The following is a 20,399-nucleotide window of genomic DNA, read 5'->3' on the forward strand; positions in this document are numbered from 1 at the left end:
CAAACCATTTGCATGTTATCTGTACAAATAACCTTGTAAAAACCTTGCAAAACTACAGGCTTCCAGGTTCACGTCTCAGCCTTTTAAGTCGCTGTGATACACTAGCGCTGTAAAAAACATCAAGTCTTATGCCTGAAGGAATGAGTTAATTCTGAAGCACAAAGAAACCTTGGCCATGAGCAGAGAAACAAAGAATAAGATCCTCTTCAAAGCCACTTCCATTAATGCAGACACAGGAGAACCGTTATATTGATTTGAACTTTCCACTATAGCTCCTTATGTTTCAGAAACTATCTCACCTACTTCTTACAGTGTTTGGATTTTCTTTTTTAAAAGCTATTAATACATGATGAACATGCAAGAAAGTGGCTAAGCTGCAGAAACTACTTTTTTAAAGGTTAAATGCTAGCAATCATTAATATATGATGGCTTGAAAAACTGCACTTAAAAAAAGACAGAAGCTGTCAAATTTGCAGATGATAGAAAGATGGGAAGGACCAGCTGAAAATTGGACAACTAGGATAATGGCAAAATGAAAACTCTGGACGAACTGTGGACTGCAACTCTCTCCTACATGAAGATTACAGAATTAATGACCAGATAGCCAAGACTTTTGAAAATGGCAAACTAAGCAAGAGTCAACACTGATGTGTCACAGAAATAGCAGATTTCATTTTTTTTACTTGTAGTAACAACCATGTTTTCAAGACACACACAAAAAACAGTTATACTCAGCATCACTCCAACCTTGGTTTGAAGTTCTGGACACTACATTTCAGGATTGCATTAATAAGTTGTTGCTGGCATCCGTCTGTCTCAAGAGACGATGGAATGAGCCTCTGGGGATGAAGTCAAACAGTTGCATCAGCAGCACTAAAGTGACTTGTCCAGATGAGAACTATACGGATTTTTATTTTTTTTAAGAGTGTGCTGGCAACAAATCCTTCCCCAAGCAACAATATTTATTCTGTCTCTAAGAGTAATACAGCTGACTGAATAGCAAGCAAGTTGAAAAACAAGCATCACTATTTAGTATTACAGTGGTACCTCGGGTTAAGAACTTAATTCGTTTCGGAGGTCCGTTCTTAACCTGAAACTGTTCTTAACCTGAGATACCACTTTAGCTAATGGGGCCTCCCACCGCCGCCGCGTGATTTCCATTCTCATCCTGAGGTAAAGTTCTAAACCCGAGATACTACTTTCGGGTTAGCGGAGTCTGTAACCTTAAGTATCTGCAACCCAAGGTGTCTGTAACCCGAAGTACCACTGTATTGTTATTTATTAAATTTGTATACCGCCCTATACCTGCAAGTCTCAGGGTGGTTCACAGAATAAAATTACAATATAAAAAATATATATTTCTGCCCCTGTTCCTCTACCTGTTCCTAATATTATTCTGAAGTTTGCTGAAATGGAGCAAGCGGAAAACTGCTTGTCAATAAGAATTGCTGTATAAAACCACTGTGTATTACTAATGCCATCTCAAGCAGAAAGGCTCCAATTTTACAATGTACAGTAAGGTGAAGTCTTACATAATGAGAATAAGAAGCTTTTTAAAAAGAAAAAAGAAAAAAGAAAAAGCCGAAGCAGTTGAAGTACTTCTCAAATCCTGAAAGACAAATCCCCATGCCCTATCCCAATCACCTTTCGCAGGCTGAATGGAATGTTACCATTTATAAAAATGAAAACCGAAAAGGGAGTGTAAAACACAGAGCAAATTAGGAAGAAAAATACTTACTGCCAGGGCCTTTGACAGTTTGGTTCTGTAATTGTTCAGAACAATGGTAACAAAATCTTGCTGAGGTACATAGGCATAGCCGCCATGCAGGTAAACTTTTCTCACACGGACTAAATCCACAGCATCACAGAAAGGAACCTGAAAGACAGAAATGGCAGATGTAATCTCTGAAAGGGACAGGCTAGGCCATTTTTGATAAACACCTCTATTTTTTTTTTCTGCGCACACTCACTGGTCCTGAGAAGCCTAAGGTGAAACAAGAGTGCTTCCAAGTCTAAATTTGGAAAGATTTCTTTAGCAATCATTTCACAGAAATTACTTTCCTTCTGGGTATGATGGGTGGAATTCAACTTAGCACTAAGGAGATTGCTTGCCTTCTTCCTCCCGATCCACATGTTGTTGTGGAAGTTCTCTCAAGCCTCTAGAGTGGATCTGAGGGAGGTACGAGGGGCACAGGAGGAAAGACCCATTGCATTAGGAGGAACCCTTGTGCCAGCTTCTACTAAGAGAACAGCGTAGTTGAATGCAGCCCAGTATTTGTTTTACCCAACTTCCACCCAGGGAAATACATCATCTGCTGCTTAACTGCATAGATATTTGCAGTGTAGGATTACTATATACATTGGCAAATCATTTCCTTTAAGGCAAGTCATATACATAAGAACTGTAGGCAGAAGCAATTAGAAAATGAAGTAGTAACACTATTCGCCCAAATGGGTTGGGAAATTGAGGTTATGAGAACGAAAATATAGTGGTACCTTGGGTTACAGACGCTTCAGGTTACAGACGCCGCTAACCCAGAAATAGTACTTGGGGTTGAAAACTTTGCTTCAGGATGAGAACAGAAATCGCACGATGGCGCGGCAGCAGCGGGAGGCCCCATTAGCTAAAGTGGTACCTCAGGTTAAGAACAGTTTCAGGTTAAGAACGAATTAAGTTCTTAACCTGAGGTACCACTGTACAGATTTTTTGATTTATACAAAATGCTGCCACCACCTCAGCCTGCTCACTTACCTTATAAAAGACAAACTCTTCTATTTTAACGCCACCCAAACCAGGAGTTGAGTTTCGCAGCTTCTCTCCAATGTTCACCTTTTCGGATTTTGGAATCTAAAACAAAAGTCATTGACTTTGAAAATCACTGAAAACATAATGTTACAATGTTACAATAAATGAGGCATCTAAGCTAAGCCTTGCAAAAATGTGGAACTCAGGTGTACTATTAAAGGAAAAGGAATACAAAAGAATGACAAAGGAAGACTCATCCGAATGAGGTAGTAACTATTTGAATTAGGTAAATGAAGTATGAAGTGTTAAGAAACAAAAATGGAACTAGCATTAAGAAGTTGTGTTCTATTTCCCTCCCCCCTTCAACATCCTCCATCCTCAAAACTAAGCCTTTGAGTAGTAAAAGCAGAAACCGAGTCTACCTTCCCATGGTTCCCATGGTTTTACAATAAGGAGCCTTATGCACCATTAAGCAAGCTGGAATGGAATAGAGCCCTGTAAGGAAGGCCTTTAGAAGTTCTTCCATAGTTGCTTCCCAAGGCTCCTGGATATTCCACAATTAGCAGTCCTGCCATCACCCCAAAATCATTTCAACCAACCCAACATCATGAGAAGATATGTTTAAGATCTTCAGACGATGCCCTGTTGACTGTGCTGCAGCCTAAGGAACTCTACCTTGTGATAGCACAGAGGTGAATATTCTCCACACTGGCATCTTTTTTTCGTGGAATAAATTCCCCTCACCCCCACCGCCAATACCTGCAGGTGAGGTTTCCATCATTTATTAAAACTCAGCTTTTCACTCAAGCATTGCCTGACCATCGATACCAGTTTTAAACTGCCTTCTAGAGCGTCTTGATAGTTGGATAAGTTATTTTGAAATGAAGCACTTTCCAAAGAAAAAAAGAAACTAGCATGGACACCAACTTTCTTTTTAAATGTACCAACAAATTTCAAGAACCTGGTGTCTAAAATCCTAATAATAATTCTTGTAATTAAACTCATAATTTTGTTTTCTAATCACATTTCCATTTTTGTAGGGCTGCAAGCTTAAATCAACTAATTGGTGCAGACTACGACTAAACCATTAATCTAGGATTAGACATTTCTCACCATCATTCAATGGGGATGTTAATTATAGTACTTCAGGGCCTCTCTTTATTGCCCATGACATTTCTAGGGCTGCTTGGACAACTGTCACTATTACTCTTTATCATTCGTCTTCCTTCTAATTAACATTTATTTCCCCCATCCTTTAAAATTCACTGGGGGTTGGTAAATGCTTACAGAGAGGAGCCCCGAGAGGAACGGCGGGCTAGCAGCCACCACTGTTGGTGAGCAGAGTTCAAATGGAAGGTTGCTAGGCAGCTCACAAATGAAGCTGCGTATTGGGCTGCAGCGGGTGGCAAACAAGGGGAAGGTGATTGTCATTCCTTTCAACCCCTGCCTGTTTGCTTGCTTTTTAAAAGAAACAAGCCAAAAGGGAATGAAGACATGGCTGCAGGATGCTGGGCAGGTAGCAACTGCCACCGCTGATGAATCAAAAAGTGAAGTCCAATGGCCCTTAATGAATCTTATGGCCCTTGGTTAGTCAGCAGAGCGTAATAAAGATAAGATGAAGCATTGCAAAACATAGACCACTAAGATTGCTTCCAGAAGGTTGGTGGCTTAAGCCCATGCAGGGATAGATGCGGGTAGGATTTTTGCATTGCAAGGAGCAGGACCAGTTTTTGGGTCCCTTCCAACTTACAATTTTGTGATTCTGTGTGATTCTTTTTTTACCTGGACTCCATCTTCAAGATATGCTGTAAGCTGTGCAGAGTGGCTGGGGAAACCCAGCCAGATGGGCGGGGTATTAATAATAACTATTATTATTATTATTAAGATCAAAAACTTTCTTCTTTGGCTTTCTGGCCTATGTTTTCCCATGGGAATCAATAGAACTCAATAGAACTCAATTCTGTTTCTGGGCCGGGAACTGGTTCACCACAAGAGGTTTAAGGCAACTCCTTTTCTATGCCTCTGGCTGGGCTTGCCCAACCTGTCTGCAACACCTGGCCAAAAAAATATGGGTAGGGAATCTTGCTGAAAATAAAGTTTTCTAGCTCAAGTTCCCACTGAATTGCTGGAAGTGAATACTAACAGCTGCCATTTTTAGAAATGTATTATGTAGACACTAATCTCCAAAATATAAGCAAAAAACCCCACCATCATAAAAACCAAGTGGTTTTGATCCAACTACTGGAATTCAAATAGGTTAGAAGCCACGCTTCAGCTAGGCAAATCAAAGCACAGGAGATACCAGGCACTTTAAGCTTTTAATTAACTGCTGTCAAAGCACAGTTACCCTTTTGTTGCTTTCACAGAAAGTCAAGAACATTCCATTCACTGGAATGCTGAATTATCAGTGTGCACTTATATCCCTCTACTGCTCAATTAGAAAGGTTTGAAAGTGAAATAAAATGAAAGATGCCTGCTCTTTTCAGAACTATTCAGTGATAAAAACAGGAAACTGAAGAACTGCCATTTGCACTACTTAACAAACCTCCCCAAAGACTTTTTGCTGAAAATCACAACAAAATCAAAGAGCAGCTACCTGGGGAAAAACTGAACTTTACTGACTTCTGCTACCCACCCTTATTTTTTGGCACAGCCGGCCGGTAACTGCATTGTAGAGCATTAGCTCCTCCATCTGACTATTCCAAGACACCATTTTTCCTCCCTCGATAGCGCACTGCAATGTACTCTTAACAAAAATTTTGTGTGTGTGTGTGTGCGCGCGCTTAGATACAGGTGTATTTAAATACAAATTCAGGAGTCAGTAAAGTTCAAGCAGTGGACTGCCTTATGGAAGACATCCAGTCAATAATATCTCAGAAACAATATTAGTATGAACAGAACTATAAACTTCAGTTGTACTGTACCTTGCCATTTTCACTGCCTACAATCACAACTGCAAAAGTTTTAAAATGAAAAAAGGAGTATCCATGTTTAATAACAACAACAACAACAAAAATAGTATTTTTAAGTCTAGTTAACGGTCTAGGGTCAGTTAGTCCACAAGCAGCCAACAGCCTTCCTGGAGTGCTGAAACACTCTGAAGCACTTCTAGGAACTGAAAGTGGATTGGCAAAAAGGTGGGAAAAGGAGCAAGATAACCTTTTGACACCTTGTGCATTTAGGCTCGGTGGCAACCCATGCAGGCAGTGGGAAAGGCTTCCTTCCCCTTTTCTTACCTTTATTGAACAAGTCTAAAAAGTTTAAAAGAAAGGTTAGAAAATGGGAAGGGTCCCTTCCCCATTGCCTGGTAAAAAGAGAGAGGGAATTAGTCTGTCTTCTGTTGAGTGAAAGAAAGGGGCCCATTTTCCCTCCATTTCTTAGTTAAGTCCGGGTAGGCCCTTAGAGAGCACCTTGTCTGGGTTGCTCTCAAAATAGTGATACTACAAATACTGTTCCAGCTTCCCAGGATGCAACTCAAAAAGATAAACTGCAACACGGTTTCTACTACCCCAAAGGGTTTTTTTAAAAAATGAATGTATTCTGCCATTTGTCAAAGGATTTGAACTGAAGGCTCTCACATATTGTTTATCGGGTTGGTTGCTGTTGGGAGGGTTAACCTTTCCTTAAGAAACACAAGTATAACCAAAGAGAAACCTTCGTACAGATCTTGTTAACCTTCACCATTCCCTTGTACAATTCTGTAGCAACTTTGTCAGCCAAACTGACCTTCGCAAACTTCATTTTAACCCATCCCCTTGACACAACCTTTCTCAAGTGCTTTTTTGGGGGTGGGGAATGATTTCTACTTGGGGAGGAATTCAACGGTTTGCTTTGTTGACCATTCCATCAGTCTCCCTGCATGCTGCTCAGGGGGCTCTGCTGACACACACTCTGAACTAACTGGGCTTGCGGGAAGAGGAGCCCCACTGAACAAGCTGAAGTCCTTGTTCAGGCTTCCACTGATAGGACTCATGAGCTGAATCTCACCCTTAGTATGCAAGGATCTGGTGTTAGAGTACAGGCTAATTCACACGTCACACTAAGCCAAACCATGGCCTAGTGCTAACACATGACCATACAGGCAGCAGCCACTTTGCTCCTCCCCAGTCCTTTCTTACTATCGTGCCATGCTGAGCTAAGCCAAGGTTTGGCTTAGTGTGACATCCCAAATGGGGCTTGTGGATAAGCTCACTCCTCATTGAGTACAAGCTGTGTGATGTGGCTGGACCCAACTGCCATCAACTCTTTTAAAAATAATAATAATAATTTTTTAATTGGTTTTCTTTTTTAAAGCACAAAATATAGCAACTTTTCACATACATATCAAATACATTTCCCTCCATCCCTTCAACTGGTTTTCCAATTTCCAGTAAATTGTATGTGTATTTTAACTGTCAGTTTCTGTCCTTCTATTTATATCAAGTCCCTTTTTGTCCATAGTCAGATACCATTTTTACATTACGTTACAAGATTTATTTCAGTCTTCGCATTTTTACATTGACTTTTCAAATACTCAATAAATTTAATCCATTCTCTTTGGAATTTCTGGTCGCCCTGGTTCCGGATCCTAACAGTCAATTTGGCTAACTCCGCATAGTCCATCATCTTCATCTGCCACTCCTAACTGCCATCAACTCTTGACCACTGGTCATGATGGCTGGAGATGCTGGAAGCTGGAGTCCAGTCAAGTCCATAAGGCCAGAGGTCCCCCCCCCTAATCTAAACTAACTCCAAGACACCCATCACTCCTGTAAAATGATGGCAGCCTGTCAATGTGGTACACACACTAATCAGTAAAATTAATTAATTAGGTGCATCATCTCTATCATTCCCTTCACAGGTTAAGATTATGAATTAGGTATATCATCTCTACCATTCCCTTCATAGGTGTCGCCTATTAGCGCAGATTTTTCAGTGAGAGCATTACATCTTAAGAAAAATACATCTAGTAAATTCAAAAACCCCAGATAAAGCTGTTGACAGTGTGTATTTTACAACCTAACGTGAATGTGTTTTTCACCTAAAAACGAAGCTTGCCCGTAGAAATGAGTCAATCTGTTTGGGATGCATCTTCATAGATGGAACATCAGTTTGTAAAACTCAGAGCCAGAATATGGATTTGGACAGCTGTATAGCATTTGGTCTGTGTACTACATAGTCACATCTTTCGTGCTGTCGTTTCAGGAAGAACCATACTCAAGATCCTCAGAAAAGCAATATAAGATTACTTATGAGGCATGGCTGGAGATCAAGTGGCTTTCTACTGACAAGCACAGCAGCCCAAACATGCATTATGGTCAAAAAGGAATGGTGGGGGTGAGATTACAAACTTTGTTCAGTCTTCCATTCAGATATTAAGCATTTCAACACTACCACGTACACCGTAATTCAAAGTTGTGAAACTTACAACATCATATGACAAGCTGACATTTTCAAGGAACTTTTTAGTCAATTCTCCACTTAGCTGAGTGAATCTGTAGCGGAAAAGATCCATTTCTTGCTGGATAAACCACCGCCTAAGCTCCTCCCTGTGATGGAACATGAAACACAGGCTGAAATGTGTTTGTTTTTAAAAACACATAACTACAGTTCTCTACATAGTTTTCCTTTGAAAGTCAAATGAACAAAATTGTAACCTGAAATCTTCCTGCAACATTCCAATTTCTACTTTTGGATCAGTGTTTCCTATATAATTTATTTCTTAACAAAATAGTTTTCATTGCTCTTTATTATGCTATTTGCTTCTCTTACGTTCTTTTACCTGGACAAAAGAAGTCTCTTCCACTCCATAATGAGTGGCTCCTACAACATTTGAGAACATCCAAGTGCATGTTCATTTAGAATGGTGGCAGATAGTGTGTGTGTGTGTGTGTGCGCGCGTGCGCGTTAAAAAGTCTTGTGGCTGTGGTTGGCCAGGTCAGGCACTGGCTGAGGGATCCATGGATGTTCATGAGTTCCTCACTAGCCTGACCCAGCTGCATCACTACTCACTGACTTCTACAATGGACCCCTGGGTTAACCACTGCTACACTGGTTGGGTGCTGGTGCAGCTTTTAAATAGCATATTCATATATACTGAATATATATAGAGAGAGAGAGCGCGCACACAAGTTAGGTAAATTAATACAGCAGCAACCACCAAGGATATATGGTTTGTTCCTATTCAAAAGTGGCATCAGTGCCCACCCATCACTAAAATGCTGTTCAGAGGCAGCTCTAGGAAGAGAAGAAAAAGAAGAGGAGGAGTTTGGATTTGATATCCCGCTTTATCACTACCCAAAGGAGTCTCAAAGTGGCTAACATTCTCCTTTCCCTTCCTCCCCCACAACAAACACTATGTGAGGTGAGTGGGGCTGAGAGACTTCAGAGAAGTGTGACTGGCCCAAGGTCACCCAGCAGCTGCATGTGGAGGAGCGGAGACACGAACCCGGTTCACCAGATTACAAGTCTACCGGTTTTAACCACTACACCACAGGGAAGTGCCGCTGTTGTTCCTGCAGCAATGGTGACAGCAGAAAAAATACCGCACAGTTGTGCCTGGGTTGGGAAGGGGGGTGTTTAAGCAGCGTGTGTGGAAATTTAGCAAAGACTCCATGGGTTCTGAAAAACGTAAGAGGGCAAGAGGGTTCTGACAGAGCAAAGAGATAAGAGATAAAAGAGATAAAAAGACATCAGCAATGCTTCTCTTCTAAGCTCTCCTGTTGTTCAGATGCCCTTGGCTCATGCCACGCGCAGAAACTTTGATATGTTGAGAACTGTACATTTTAGAAAACTGCAAAATAGTGAGGGGCTGGGGAGAGAAAAACCCTGGAAAATATTTGTGAATAAAAGCAGTGACAATGCAAGCTTTTGCCTCTTGGTGGCACTATTGGACTACTAAAATCCAGCTTTATTTTTCATTACCATCATGCCACCAGATTCACTGAAAAATAATGTCCAAAGTTACCTCACCAACTTGACACAGGATGAGACAGGATATGTGGCTTTTAAAATAAAGATCATTTTAATGCTTTTAAATAAAGACTTCAAACTTTTGCAGAAAAGTCCAAGGCTAATGCAGCTAACATCAATTAAAATATAATAAACTTGCATCTTAAAAGACCTAGATGGTCACTGATTAAACTGGAAATGGTTACCTGCTTCCTAGAAAGAGTCTCTTTAAGAAGTCTGAATGCCTCCCTCTTTATAATAGTTTTCAGTATTTAATTGTAACACCATATTAACGGGTAAGTTTATTTTATTGATAAGTTGTGTTGCTGTTTTTTTCCTTAAAAGGCACACACACAACACTATACAAATATATGTCCTTTTTAACACACTGTAATTTACACTTCCCCTTCATGGATCACTGCCTTGCCGTGGCGAAGGGGCTTGAATAACTCAGAGAAGCTATGAACTATGCCGAGCAGGGCACCCAAGATGAACAGGTCATAGTGGAGAGTTTTGACCAAACGTGATCCACCTGGAGGAGGAACCGGCAAGCCACTCCAGTATCCCTGCCAAGAAAACTCCATGGACAAAGACAACAGGCATATAAAAGTTATGACGCTGGAAGATGAGCCCCTCAGGTCGGAAGGTGTCCAACATGCTACTGGGGAAGAGCGGAGGACAAGTACAAGTAGATCCAGAGCTGATGAAGCGGCTGGGCCAAAGCCGAAAGGACGCTCAGTTGCGGATATGCATGGAAGCGAAAGGAAAGTCCAATGCTGTAAAGAAAAATATTGCATAGGAACCTGGAATGTAAGAACCATGAACCTGGGTAAGTTGGATGTGGTCAAAAATGAGATGGCAAGAATAAATATTGACATCCTGGGCATCAGTGAACTAAAATGGACGGGAATGGGCGAATTCAGTTCGGATGACCATCATATCTACTACTGTGGGCAAGAAACCCGTAAAAGAAATGGAGTGGCCCTCATAGTCAACAAAAGAGTGGCGAAAGCTGTACTGGGATGCAATCCCAAAAATGATAGAATGATCTCGATACGAATCCAAGGCAGACCTTTTAACATCACAGTAATCCAAGTTTATGCACCAACTACTGCTGCTGAAGAAACTGAAATTGACAAATTCTATGAAGACTTACAAGACCTTATAGAAGTGACACCAAAGAAGGATGTTCTTCTCATTATAGGGGATTGGAATGCTAAAGTAGGGAATCAAGAGATAAAAGGAACAACTGGTAAGTTCGGCCTTGGAGATCAAAACGAAGCAGGGCAAAGGCTAATAGAGTTCTGTCAAGAGAACAAACTGGTCATCACAAACACGCTTTTCCAACAACACAAGAGACGACTCTACACGTGGACATCACCAGATGGGCAGCATCGTAATCAGATTGATTATATTCTCTGCAGCCAAAGATGGAGAAGCTCTATACAGTCAGCAAAAACAAGACCTGGAGCTGACTGTGGCTCAGATCATCAGCTTCTTATAGCAAAATTCAAGCTTAAACTGAAGAAAGTAGGAAAAACCACTGGGCCGGTAAGATACAATCTGAATCAAATCCCTTATGAATACACAGTGGAAGTGAGGAACAGGTTTAAGGATTTAGATTTGTTGGACAGAGTGCCTGAAGAACTATGGGTGGAGGCTCGCAACATTATACAGGAGGCAGCAACAAAAACCATCCCAATGAAAAGGAAATGCAAGAAAGCAAAGTGGCTGTCCAACGAGGCCTTACAAATAGCAGGGGAGAGAAAGCAAGCAAAATGCGAGGGAGATAGTGAAAGATACAGGAAATTGAATGCAGATTTCCAAAAAATAGCAAGGAGAGACAAGAAGGCCTTCTTAAACGAGCAATGCAAAGAAATAGAGGAAAACAACAGAATGGGAAGAACCAGAGATCTGTTCAAGAAAATTGGAGATATGAAAGGAACATTTCGTTCAAAGATTACCATAATAAAGGACAAAAGTGGTAAGGACCTAACAGAAGCAGAAGACATCAAGAAGAGGTGGCAAGAATACACAGAGGAATTATACCAGAAAGATATGGATGGCTCGTACACCCCAGGTAGTGTGGTTGCTGACCTTGAGCCAGACATCCTGGAGAGTGAAGTCAAATGGGCCTTAGAAAGCACTGCAAATAACAAGGCCAGTGGAAGTGATGATATTCCAGCTGAACTATTTAAAATTTTAAAAGATGATGCTGTTAAGGTGCTACACTCAATATGCCAGCAAATTTGGAAAACTCAGCAGTGGCCAGAGGATTGGAGAAGATCAGTCTACATCCCAATCCCAAAGAAGGGCAGTGCCAAAGAATGCTCCAACTACCGCACAATTGCACTCATTTCACATGCTAGCAAGGTTATGCTTAAAATTCTACAAGGCAGGCTTAAGCAGTATGTGGACCGAGAACTCCCAGAAGTGCAAGCTGGATTTCGAAGGGGCAGAGGAACCAGAGACCAAATTGCAAACATGCGCTGGATTATGGAGAAAGCTAGAGAGTTCCAGAAACACATCTACTTCTGCTTCATTGACTATGCAAAAGCCTTTGACTGTGTCAACCACAGCAAACTATGGCAAGTTCTTAAAGAAATGGGAGTGCCTGATCACCTCATCTGTCTCCTGAGAAATCTCTATGTGGGACAAGAAGCTACAGTTAGAACTGGATATGGAACAACTGATTGGTTCAAAATTGGGAAAGGAGTACGGCAAGGCTGCATATTGTCTCCCTGCTTATTTAACTTATATGCAGAATTCATCATGCGAAAGGCAGGGCTGGATGAATCCCAAGCCGGAATTAAGATTGCCGGAAGAAATATCAACAACCTCAGATATGCAGATGACACAACCTTGATGGCAGAAAGTGAGGAGGAATTAAAGAACCTTTTAATGAGGGTGAAAGAGGAGAGCGCAAAATATGGTCTGAAGCTCAACATCAAAAAAACGAAGATCATGGCTACTGGTCCCATCACCTCCTGGCAAATAGAAGGGGAAGAAATGGAGGCAGTGAGAGATTTTACTTTCTTGGGCTCCATGATCACTGCAGATGGTGACAGCAGTCACGAAATTAAAAGACGCCTGCTCCTTGGGAGAAAGGCGATGGCAAACCTAGACAGCGTCTTAAAAAGCAGAGACATCACCTTGCCAACAAAGGTCCGTATAGTTAAAGCCATGGTTTTCCCAGTAGTGATGTATGGAAGTGAGAGCTGGACCATCAAGAAGGCTGATCGCCGAAGAATTGATGCTTTTGAATTATGGTGCTGGAGGAGACTCTTGAGAGTCCCATGGACCGCAAGAAGATCAAACGTATCCATTCTTAAGGAAATCAGCCCTGAGTGCTCACTGGAAGGACAGATCGTGAAGCTGAGGCTTCAATACTTTGGCCACCTCATGAGAAGAGAAGACTCCCTGGAAAAGACCCTGATGTTGGGAAAGATGGAGGGCACAAGGAGAAGGGGACGACAGAGGACAAGATGGTTGGACAGTGTTCTCGAAGCTACAAACATGAGTCTGACCAAACTGCGGGAGGCAGTGGAAGACAGGAGTGCCTGGCGTGCTCTGGTCCATGGGGTCACGAAGAGTCGGACACGACTAAACGACTAAACAACAAATTTACACTTACCTCTCCCCACAAGCAATGCCGAGAAACAGGCTCAATTCAGACAGCTCAACAAGTCATGGCTTTCGCTAACAATAATTTAGAACCCAACTCATGGTGTGAACTTCCAAATGAACAGGAAAACCATGGTTTGGATTTGCTTATCTGCTTGGTTTTCCAGTCTTTTAATGTTCAGGTTCCTAAGCTTACTCCCTTCTCCATGGTGCACCTGCCTCCGGAGATGAAGTGATAGCTTTAATTATAGCTTGTTAATTTGGACAACATGCCAAACCATTGTGAATCATTTGTAACAATAATTGGATGGGATGTTTCAACTCGGCCATTATGATTTTCATTCTGAAATTAGCAGTGTTTCCCAAATAAGATTAATCCTAAAAGATCTTGGAATGTGGGTCAACAAATGGTTAAAAATACACTTTCTCAAATCTTAAAATCCACAACATGATGTTTGTGCTTATTACATGCAATTAAACAGCAACTAGACAAACAATACCTACGATTGGCAGTAGGCAAGGCGCAATATGAAATGAGAAATGTGATCTTTTCTTCTTGCATCATAATCCTCTTCAGCCAAAGCCTAAATTACAAAAAAGCATGTTAAGAACAATCATATAATATACTGTAACAACCACAAAAAATACTTTATTATAAACAACTTTTAAAATAGACTTGCAGCACAATCTTATGCATATCTACTTAGAAGTAAGTCCACTGAGTTTACATCCAGGCATAAGGATTGCTACCTCAATTCTACAGGTCAGTAGTGGGCACATTGCAGGCTTCCGGAATCTATGCTGGGGTTTTTTACTACCAACCAAGATCCATCACCTTGATCAGGGACAAAATCATGGCCAGATGCAAAATTACAGGAAAGCATACAATGCATTCTTCATTATGGGACATAGCTTTGGAACGCTCTGCCCAGAAAGATTTATTCCTTCGCCTTTCTGGTAGTACTTTGTCACTTGAATTTCAGTAGGCATTTCATCTGTTTGATACTATCTGGCTTTTTCAACATTTGATTTTTTTTCTTCAACCGAGATTTTTACCTGCCACTCTTCCCATTTCATTTTATTTAGTATGTTCTTTCTATGTTATCACTTTTTATATGCAAGTTATTAGACACCTTTGGTGGTCTTTTGTACAGGAAAGCCTATACTGGACATCAAGAGCATCTCCACCCCCATCGTTCACCCCACTGAGGTCCATCACCGAGGGCCTTCTGGTGGTTCCCTCACTGCGAGAAGTGAGGTTACAGGGAACCAGGCTGAGTGGTGCCTGCCCTGTGGAATGCCCTCCCATCAGATGTCAAGGAAATAAGCAACTATCTGACTTTTAGAAGACATCTGAAGGCAACCCTGTATCAGGAAATTTTTTATGTGTAATGTTTTCCAATTTTTTAAGTGTTGTAAGCTGTCCAGAGTGGCTAGGGAAACCAAATCAGATGGGCGAGGTATAAATAATAAAAGAATAGTAATTAATATTATCATCATCACCACCACCACCATCATACATGTCATGGGCAAGGGGCCCCTGAAAGACCTAGTGCAACCATTTTAATCTACCAACACTACTATATCTCTAAAATTATTTCTGCCACAACTACACAGAAATATAAAGTTTATACTCAGTGTTAATTATTCAGTTTTACTTACCTTGTACGGAAATTTAAGAGCCCGAATTTCGGATGCCAGCTTTCTATTATAATCATCTGAACCTTTCACATAACTGACACCCAAGTTCTCTACTACTTTGAGTACTGCAAAGAACAAGACAACAACAGATTTGAAATGTAGCACTGAGTATCTAAGATGTGTCTGAAAATACATATCTGAAAAATGGTTGGGGGGAAATAATTTGTCAACTGATTATAACAAACTTACATAAAAGTATAACTGATAGCCATACTGAAAATAACTCTTTAATGTCTTATCTCTATGATCCTGAAAATGCTGAGGGTGAGTAAGTGTCACATAAGAAAATTTCACAGAAACACATAATCAACCATTCTGAAAATTCAAGGTTTGTTCTAGTCTACACGTTTACTCACATTTGAGTCTGTCCACAGCAAAACTTTCAAATTCTATTAGAGATATATTTTCAGTGGGAGGCTGCAGGTAGAACTGAAGGCTAAGAGGGTATTGATCCTGTCTATCAGCCACCACCTTCAACAACTTCCGTCTGCTGCTTCCAGAAAACAGCATTTTCTCCCTGTAAACCTGTAAGAGGACAAACAGAATCACAGCAGTTTAGGATATAACTAAACAGTAATAAAAGCTGGTCCAAATGTTAACCACACTTCAGAACACAGATTCCAATGGTACACTAAAAACAAACAAACACTTTCTTTTATTTATTTTAGGTCTATAGACAAAGTCAGAAGAATTTCAAGATTCAATTTTTAAAGATGTATTAGCTGCATCACGTGCACAGATTGCAGGTTGTGGTGGGAGAGGTAGAAGCAAGATAACGTATACAGTGGTACCTCGGGTTAAGTACTTAATTCGTTCCGGAGGTCCATTCTTAACCTGAAACTGTTCTTAACCTGAAGCACCACTTTAGCTAATGGGGCGTCCCGCTACTGCCGCGTCACCGTAGCACAATTTCTGTTCTCATCCTGAAGCAAAGTTCTTAACCCAAGGTATTATGTCTGGGTTAGTGGAGTCTGTAACCTGAAGCGTATGTAACCTGAAGTGTATGTAACCCGAGGTACCAGTGTAGATCAAAGGGAGGAGAACCATGGACTGGATTTAGACTACAATCCTTATGCGTACCTGCCTCAGAGTAAATCCCACAAAGAAGTCAATGTGGCTTACTTCCTTTTTTATAATTTTTTTTTATTTCGACAAAGTAACAGTCGTAAATAAATAAGAATAAAAATGTGCACCCCACCCGATACCATTCCACTGTAACTAATCCAACCTCCCAAAAATTCAACATTTCTTGCGATGGTTTGACCCCTTTTATGTTTTAACAGTGCAAATTCTACAGACAACTTCCCTATCTCCTCAAAATCATTCCCCCTGCATATTCCCCGCCTTACCTTAATAGCACATGTTAATTTATCATTAATAGCTACATCCCAGGCTTACTTCTGAGTAAATGCGCTCAGAAGTGAACTGTTGGGGCCTGGGGAAATTGGGCGAAGAAAAAAATCGAAGAGGGCGAGCGAAAGAGATAAATAATCCTCTCGCACACATACATACCAGAAACCCGCACCTCCAAAGCCACCTGCCACTCACCGCGCGGCCCCTTCAGATCAAAACCCAGCAGAACCCAATTTCCCGCGCGAAAAGAAACGCTCGCCACGCCCCCCGCCGTGACGTCGCCGCCTCGCTTCTTTCCTTCTTCCGCTCGTTCTGATACCGCCCCTCTGAGCTCGCTCCTTCCGCCGGCTTCCCGTGGTTGCCATGGAGGCGGCGACGCCCCGCCTTTTTTTTTTTTTACTCCTTCACTTCCGGGGCCGGAAGTAGGAGGAGCACATCTCCGTCCCGCGGAGAGAAGGCCGCTCTACCCTGTCTTTCAACACCTTATTGGGCCAAAGCCGTAGAGATAAAGCAAACGCGAGAGTCCAAGCGCAGCTACCGAAGTCCGGTTTCCTAGCGCCACAGCTCCGGCGTCTGAAGATGTGGGGGTGGCATGTCACTTCCGGCACAATTCGGCCCGCTTTCCGTGTCCATTTTCCCCCGACTCTCTCTCCTGCCTGCCCTTTCCCCGACCCGAAATAGATGCAAGCTTGTGCTCCGATTTCTTGTCTTTTTGCGTGCGGAGAGAGACAGGGGGAGGGGGGGAATGTTAATTATTAGCCCAGAGCATCACCTTTGACATCTCCGTAAAAGGCTTGAGTCCTCCGAAGTCACTTAAAAGAGGCTGCAGACATTGCTCTTTTCCAGCATCCAAATTTTATGCGTCTTTAGCTGTTTCTATTTTAGTTGTAAGCCGCCTCGAGTCCAGTTAGGGGGGAAAGGCGGGATATAAATAAATACAATAAAATATAACAATTTATGTTGTCTTCATGTAACATTTTTATAACTGGATTTTTGTAATATTTTGTTTAAGCTGTCAAACAATAATTGTTTAACATCGCTTACAATTGTTGCTTCGGTTTTTTGTACGCAGCTTAGCAATATTTTTAATACATTAAGCAGTACAGAAATTAGATAAGCAAGCAAGTGACAAGCCAAACGTATGAGTGGTATGGCTTCTGCAACATCCACAGTCCCACTGCTTGCACTGGGAAAGAAAAAATCCTCTTTCCAGCATTTGGATTGGATCTGTCTGGATTGAATCCATTATCTTCATGGATAGCAAGCAGCAGGGCAGGTTCAAGATCCAGTGGAGGGACCCCTCCACCTCATTACAAAAAAAAAAAAAAAAAGGCCATGTCTGTAACTATTGCAAGTGAAAACAAGCATGCAAGAGAAGAGAGAATGCTCCCATCCTATTACCAACCTGATGGTCAGTGCATCTGACTCAAATCACTATATTTAAGATGCTGACAAAAGGCCCATAATACCTTCAGGATTATATGAAATTGGAACTGGCAGAAGGATGGGGGAAGAGACTGAGCGAGCGTTAATTTCTGAATTAATAGAACTGGGAACAGAAGATTCATACTGACAGATGGTCTTTAATAAATCATTAACTAAAGTGTTTTACTGCATTTTGAATATCTTCTTGTATACAGTGTAGGTAGGCTGTATTCTTAATGCGGGAATGTAGGCACAAGGTTGTTCAGTGCATAGTGCCATCTGGTATTATACTTTGCAAATTTGTAGCGAGTGTATCCTTGTTGATTTTTATTTAAATGTGCATTTAATGGGTTTTAACACAAAGGGGCAGGAGCACTATTCTCATTTTCAGCTTGTTACCTTTCCTCCTCTCCCAGAAATCAAGAGACTCCTATGTGTAACAGTTGTAACAGCTGTGTAACAGTTTTTACTCTGCTGTAGCAGCAGAAAACTCTGGTGAAAATCAGGCTGCTTGACAAATTACAGTTCTACTCACTGCTTGAAATAGTATTTTGGGAACAGGCACATACTGTAACCTGAGATTATTGTCTTTAGATAGGAAAATATCTTCTCTGCTTCAACCAATAGAAATAATTACACTGGATATGCAGAAGTTAATTACTACTGCTAAAAAATTAAGCAAGTCCTGTTCTCTCTGGAATTCCCTTCATATAACTGATATTGCATATGAGTCATGGAAGTACTCTCCAGTGCACAAGCTCAATAATTACTGTTTGAAGTAATTGCAGTTGCACATAGCTAGGTTAACACTAATGACCTTTTTCCAATTGTAATAATAGCAAATGTATTCATTTTTAATAAATAGTGCCATGTGTACAAAGATCTTTTTTATCATGAAATAAATAGATCAAATGCTTTTTCTTACAGGTCCAGACAAAAAGTTATCTCTCCACACACACTAATAACCCCGCTTCAGAATTAGAATTAGTCCTCTTCTGTGGCAACTGTGTACCGTCAAGTTCTCATACAATAATTTTGAATAATGCATTTTATTATGATAATTATATATCAAAACACAACGGTGCTGCCCCCTCCCTACTAGTGTGGCTTCCTTACCACTTCCTATTGCCAAACTCTGTGTAGGTCCTGGGACATACAGTGAAATTGGCTGTAAGTAGGCAGAGTCTCTGGAGCTCCATCACAGTGGCATTCAAGTTTGTTCCACACAGCAGTGAACCTTGGTGGTCTAACCACAACCCCAGTTTGCCGAGTCTCCATCATGTCCTTGCTGCCCTAGCAGAAGGGGATATCAGAGGTGGAAACAGTTCTCTGGCTTCGCCCTCAGCCCATTTCTTGTTCTTGGCTTCCTTTGCCATCTGCTCCCTTCACACATGGTGGCTACTACAGTGTGCCAGCATGAATAAGGCACCAAGTTTGAACTCAGCTGGGAGGACACAGTGCATGGACCCTGGCCTACTTCATGGCAGGAACTCCAACCACTCGTAGCCCCTCAAAGGCCAGCTGTTGCCTACGTTTTGAGGCTAGGAGGAATTCTGAGCATCTCCCACAGGAACCCACAACTGCACCAATGGCATTAAAAAAATAATCAATGACATTAAAAAATGGCTACAGCAGCTCCTTCATTTCTAGGCAGGGTGAGTTACTTTAGCTGTGTGCTGCTTTAAGGCGAAGCAACACTGCGGCTGGCAAAAACTCGCACATCTACCTAAGTTCTCTGATGTTGTCTTTTCTTCTTTGAAAAGGGAAAGTAATTTTTGGTGGTCTTTTTATGTAGGAGGGCACATGTTGAACACAATAGTGCTTTCATAATGCAAAAAGGAATCCACTATATCAGTCGACACCTGAAATGGTTATTCTGCAATGGCATTAGAAACTAAATAAATTATGATAAACCAGCATTGTGGTCAACAGAGAATTAATGCCACAGTTTGGATGGAAGGAATGTTATCTGCATTTTTATTTTATTTTTTCATTTTTGCTACTATATTTGACATTCACAAAAATGCCCAGATATGTTTCAGTTTGAATGCAACATGAGAAGCTTTTTTATTTCTTTGTGTGACCTGCCACTGGATTTGAATCCTGGCATACATGGTTACCAGGCAATGCCTTTATACATTGCGTGCATATGCTTCCCCAAGTTCCTCGAACAAACTTCTGACATATATCTACCAGTTATGTAACAGCTAAAACCTAAAATGGTTGTAATCCTTGTTTGCATCTTCTCCAGCACTTGTCTGCCCATCCCACTTTCTGATTCTAAAACATTAAAGGACCTCACAGTTCAATCCTGCACATAAGGAGCTCTATCCTAAGCACCCTGGAGCAAAGCTGGGTAACTCCAGCAACTCCAAACTGTGAATCTGATTTTCAAGGGGAATGCAACTAACTCCATATACGGTATGCTGACACACTATCCCTAGCTCAACCCTTCTGTCTTTCCAGGAATTAATTTCAGTTTGTTTACCTCCATCCAGTCCATCATTGACCTCAGACCCCTATTCAGAATCTCCCTAGTCTTCCCAATTTGTGAGGGTAAGGAGAAATAGAGCACATAACCAATGACAACACCTCTGCTACCAGTATGCACTGATTCACC

General features: G+C 41.3%; 1 protein-coding gene across 1 annotated transcript in view; it reads right to left on the reverse strand.

The window, feature by feature from the left end:
• Window positions 1–20,399, reverse strand: part of PRIM2 (DNA primase subunit 2) — a 70,730-nt gene that overhangs the window by 47,381 nt on the left and 2,950 nt on the right. The window contains 6 exon segments of the mRNA XM_079970444.1: window positions 1,739–1,876; window positions 2,753–2,848; window positions 8,154–8,274; window positions 13,805–13,884; window positions 14,963–15,066; window positions 15,358–15,526. Of these exon segments, the coding sequence (XP_079826570.1) occupies window positions 1,739–1,876; window positions 2,753–2,848; window positions 8,154–8,274; window positions 13,805–13,884; window positions 14,963–15,066; window positions 15,358–15,526 (708 nt within the window).

The sequence above is a fragment of the Podarcis cretensis genome, assembly GCF_951804945.1.
Source record: "Podarcis cretensis genome assembly, chromosome: 3".
Taxonomy (NCBI): domain Eukaryota; kingdom Metazoa; phylum Chordata; class Lepidosauria; order Squamata; family Lacertidae; genus Podarcis; species Podarcis cretensis.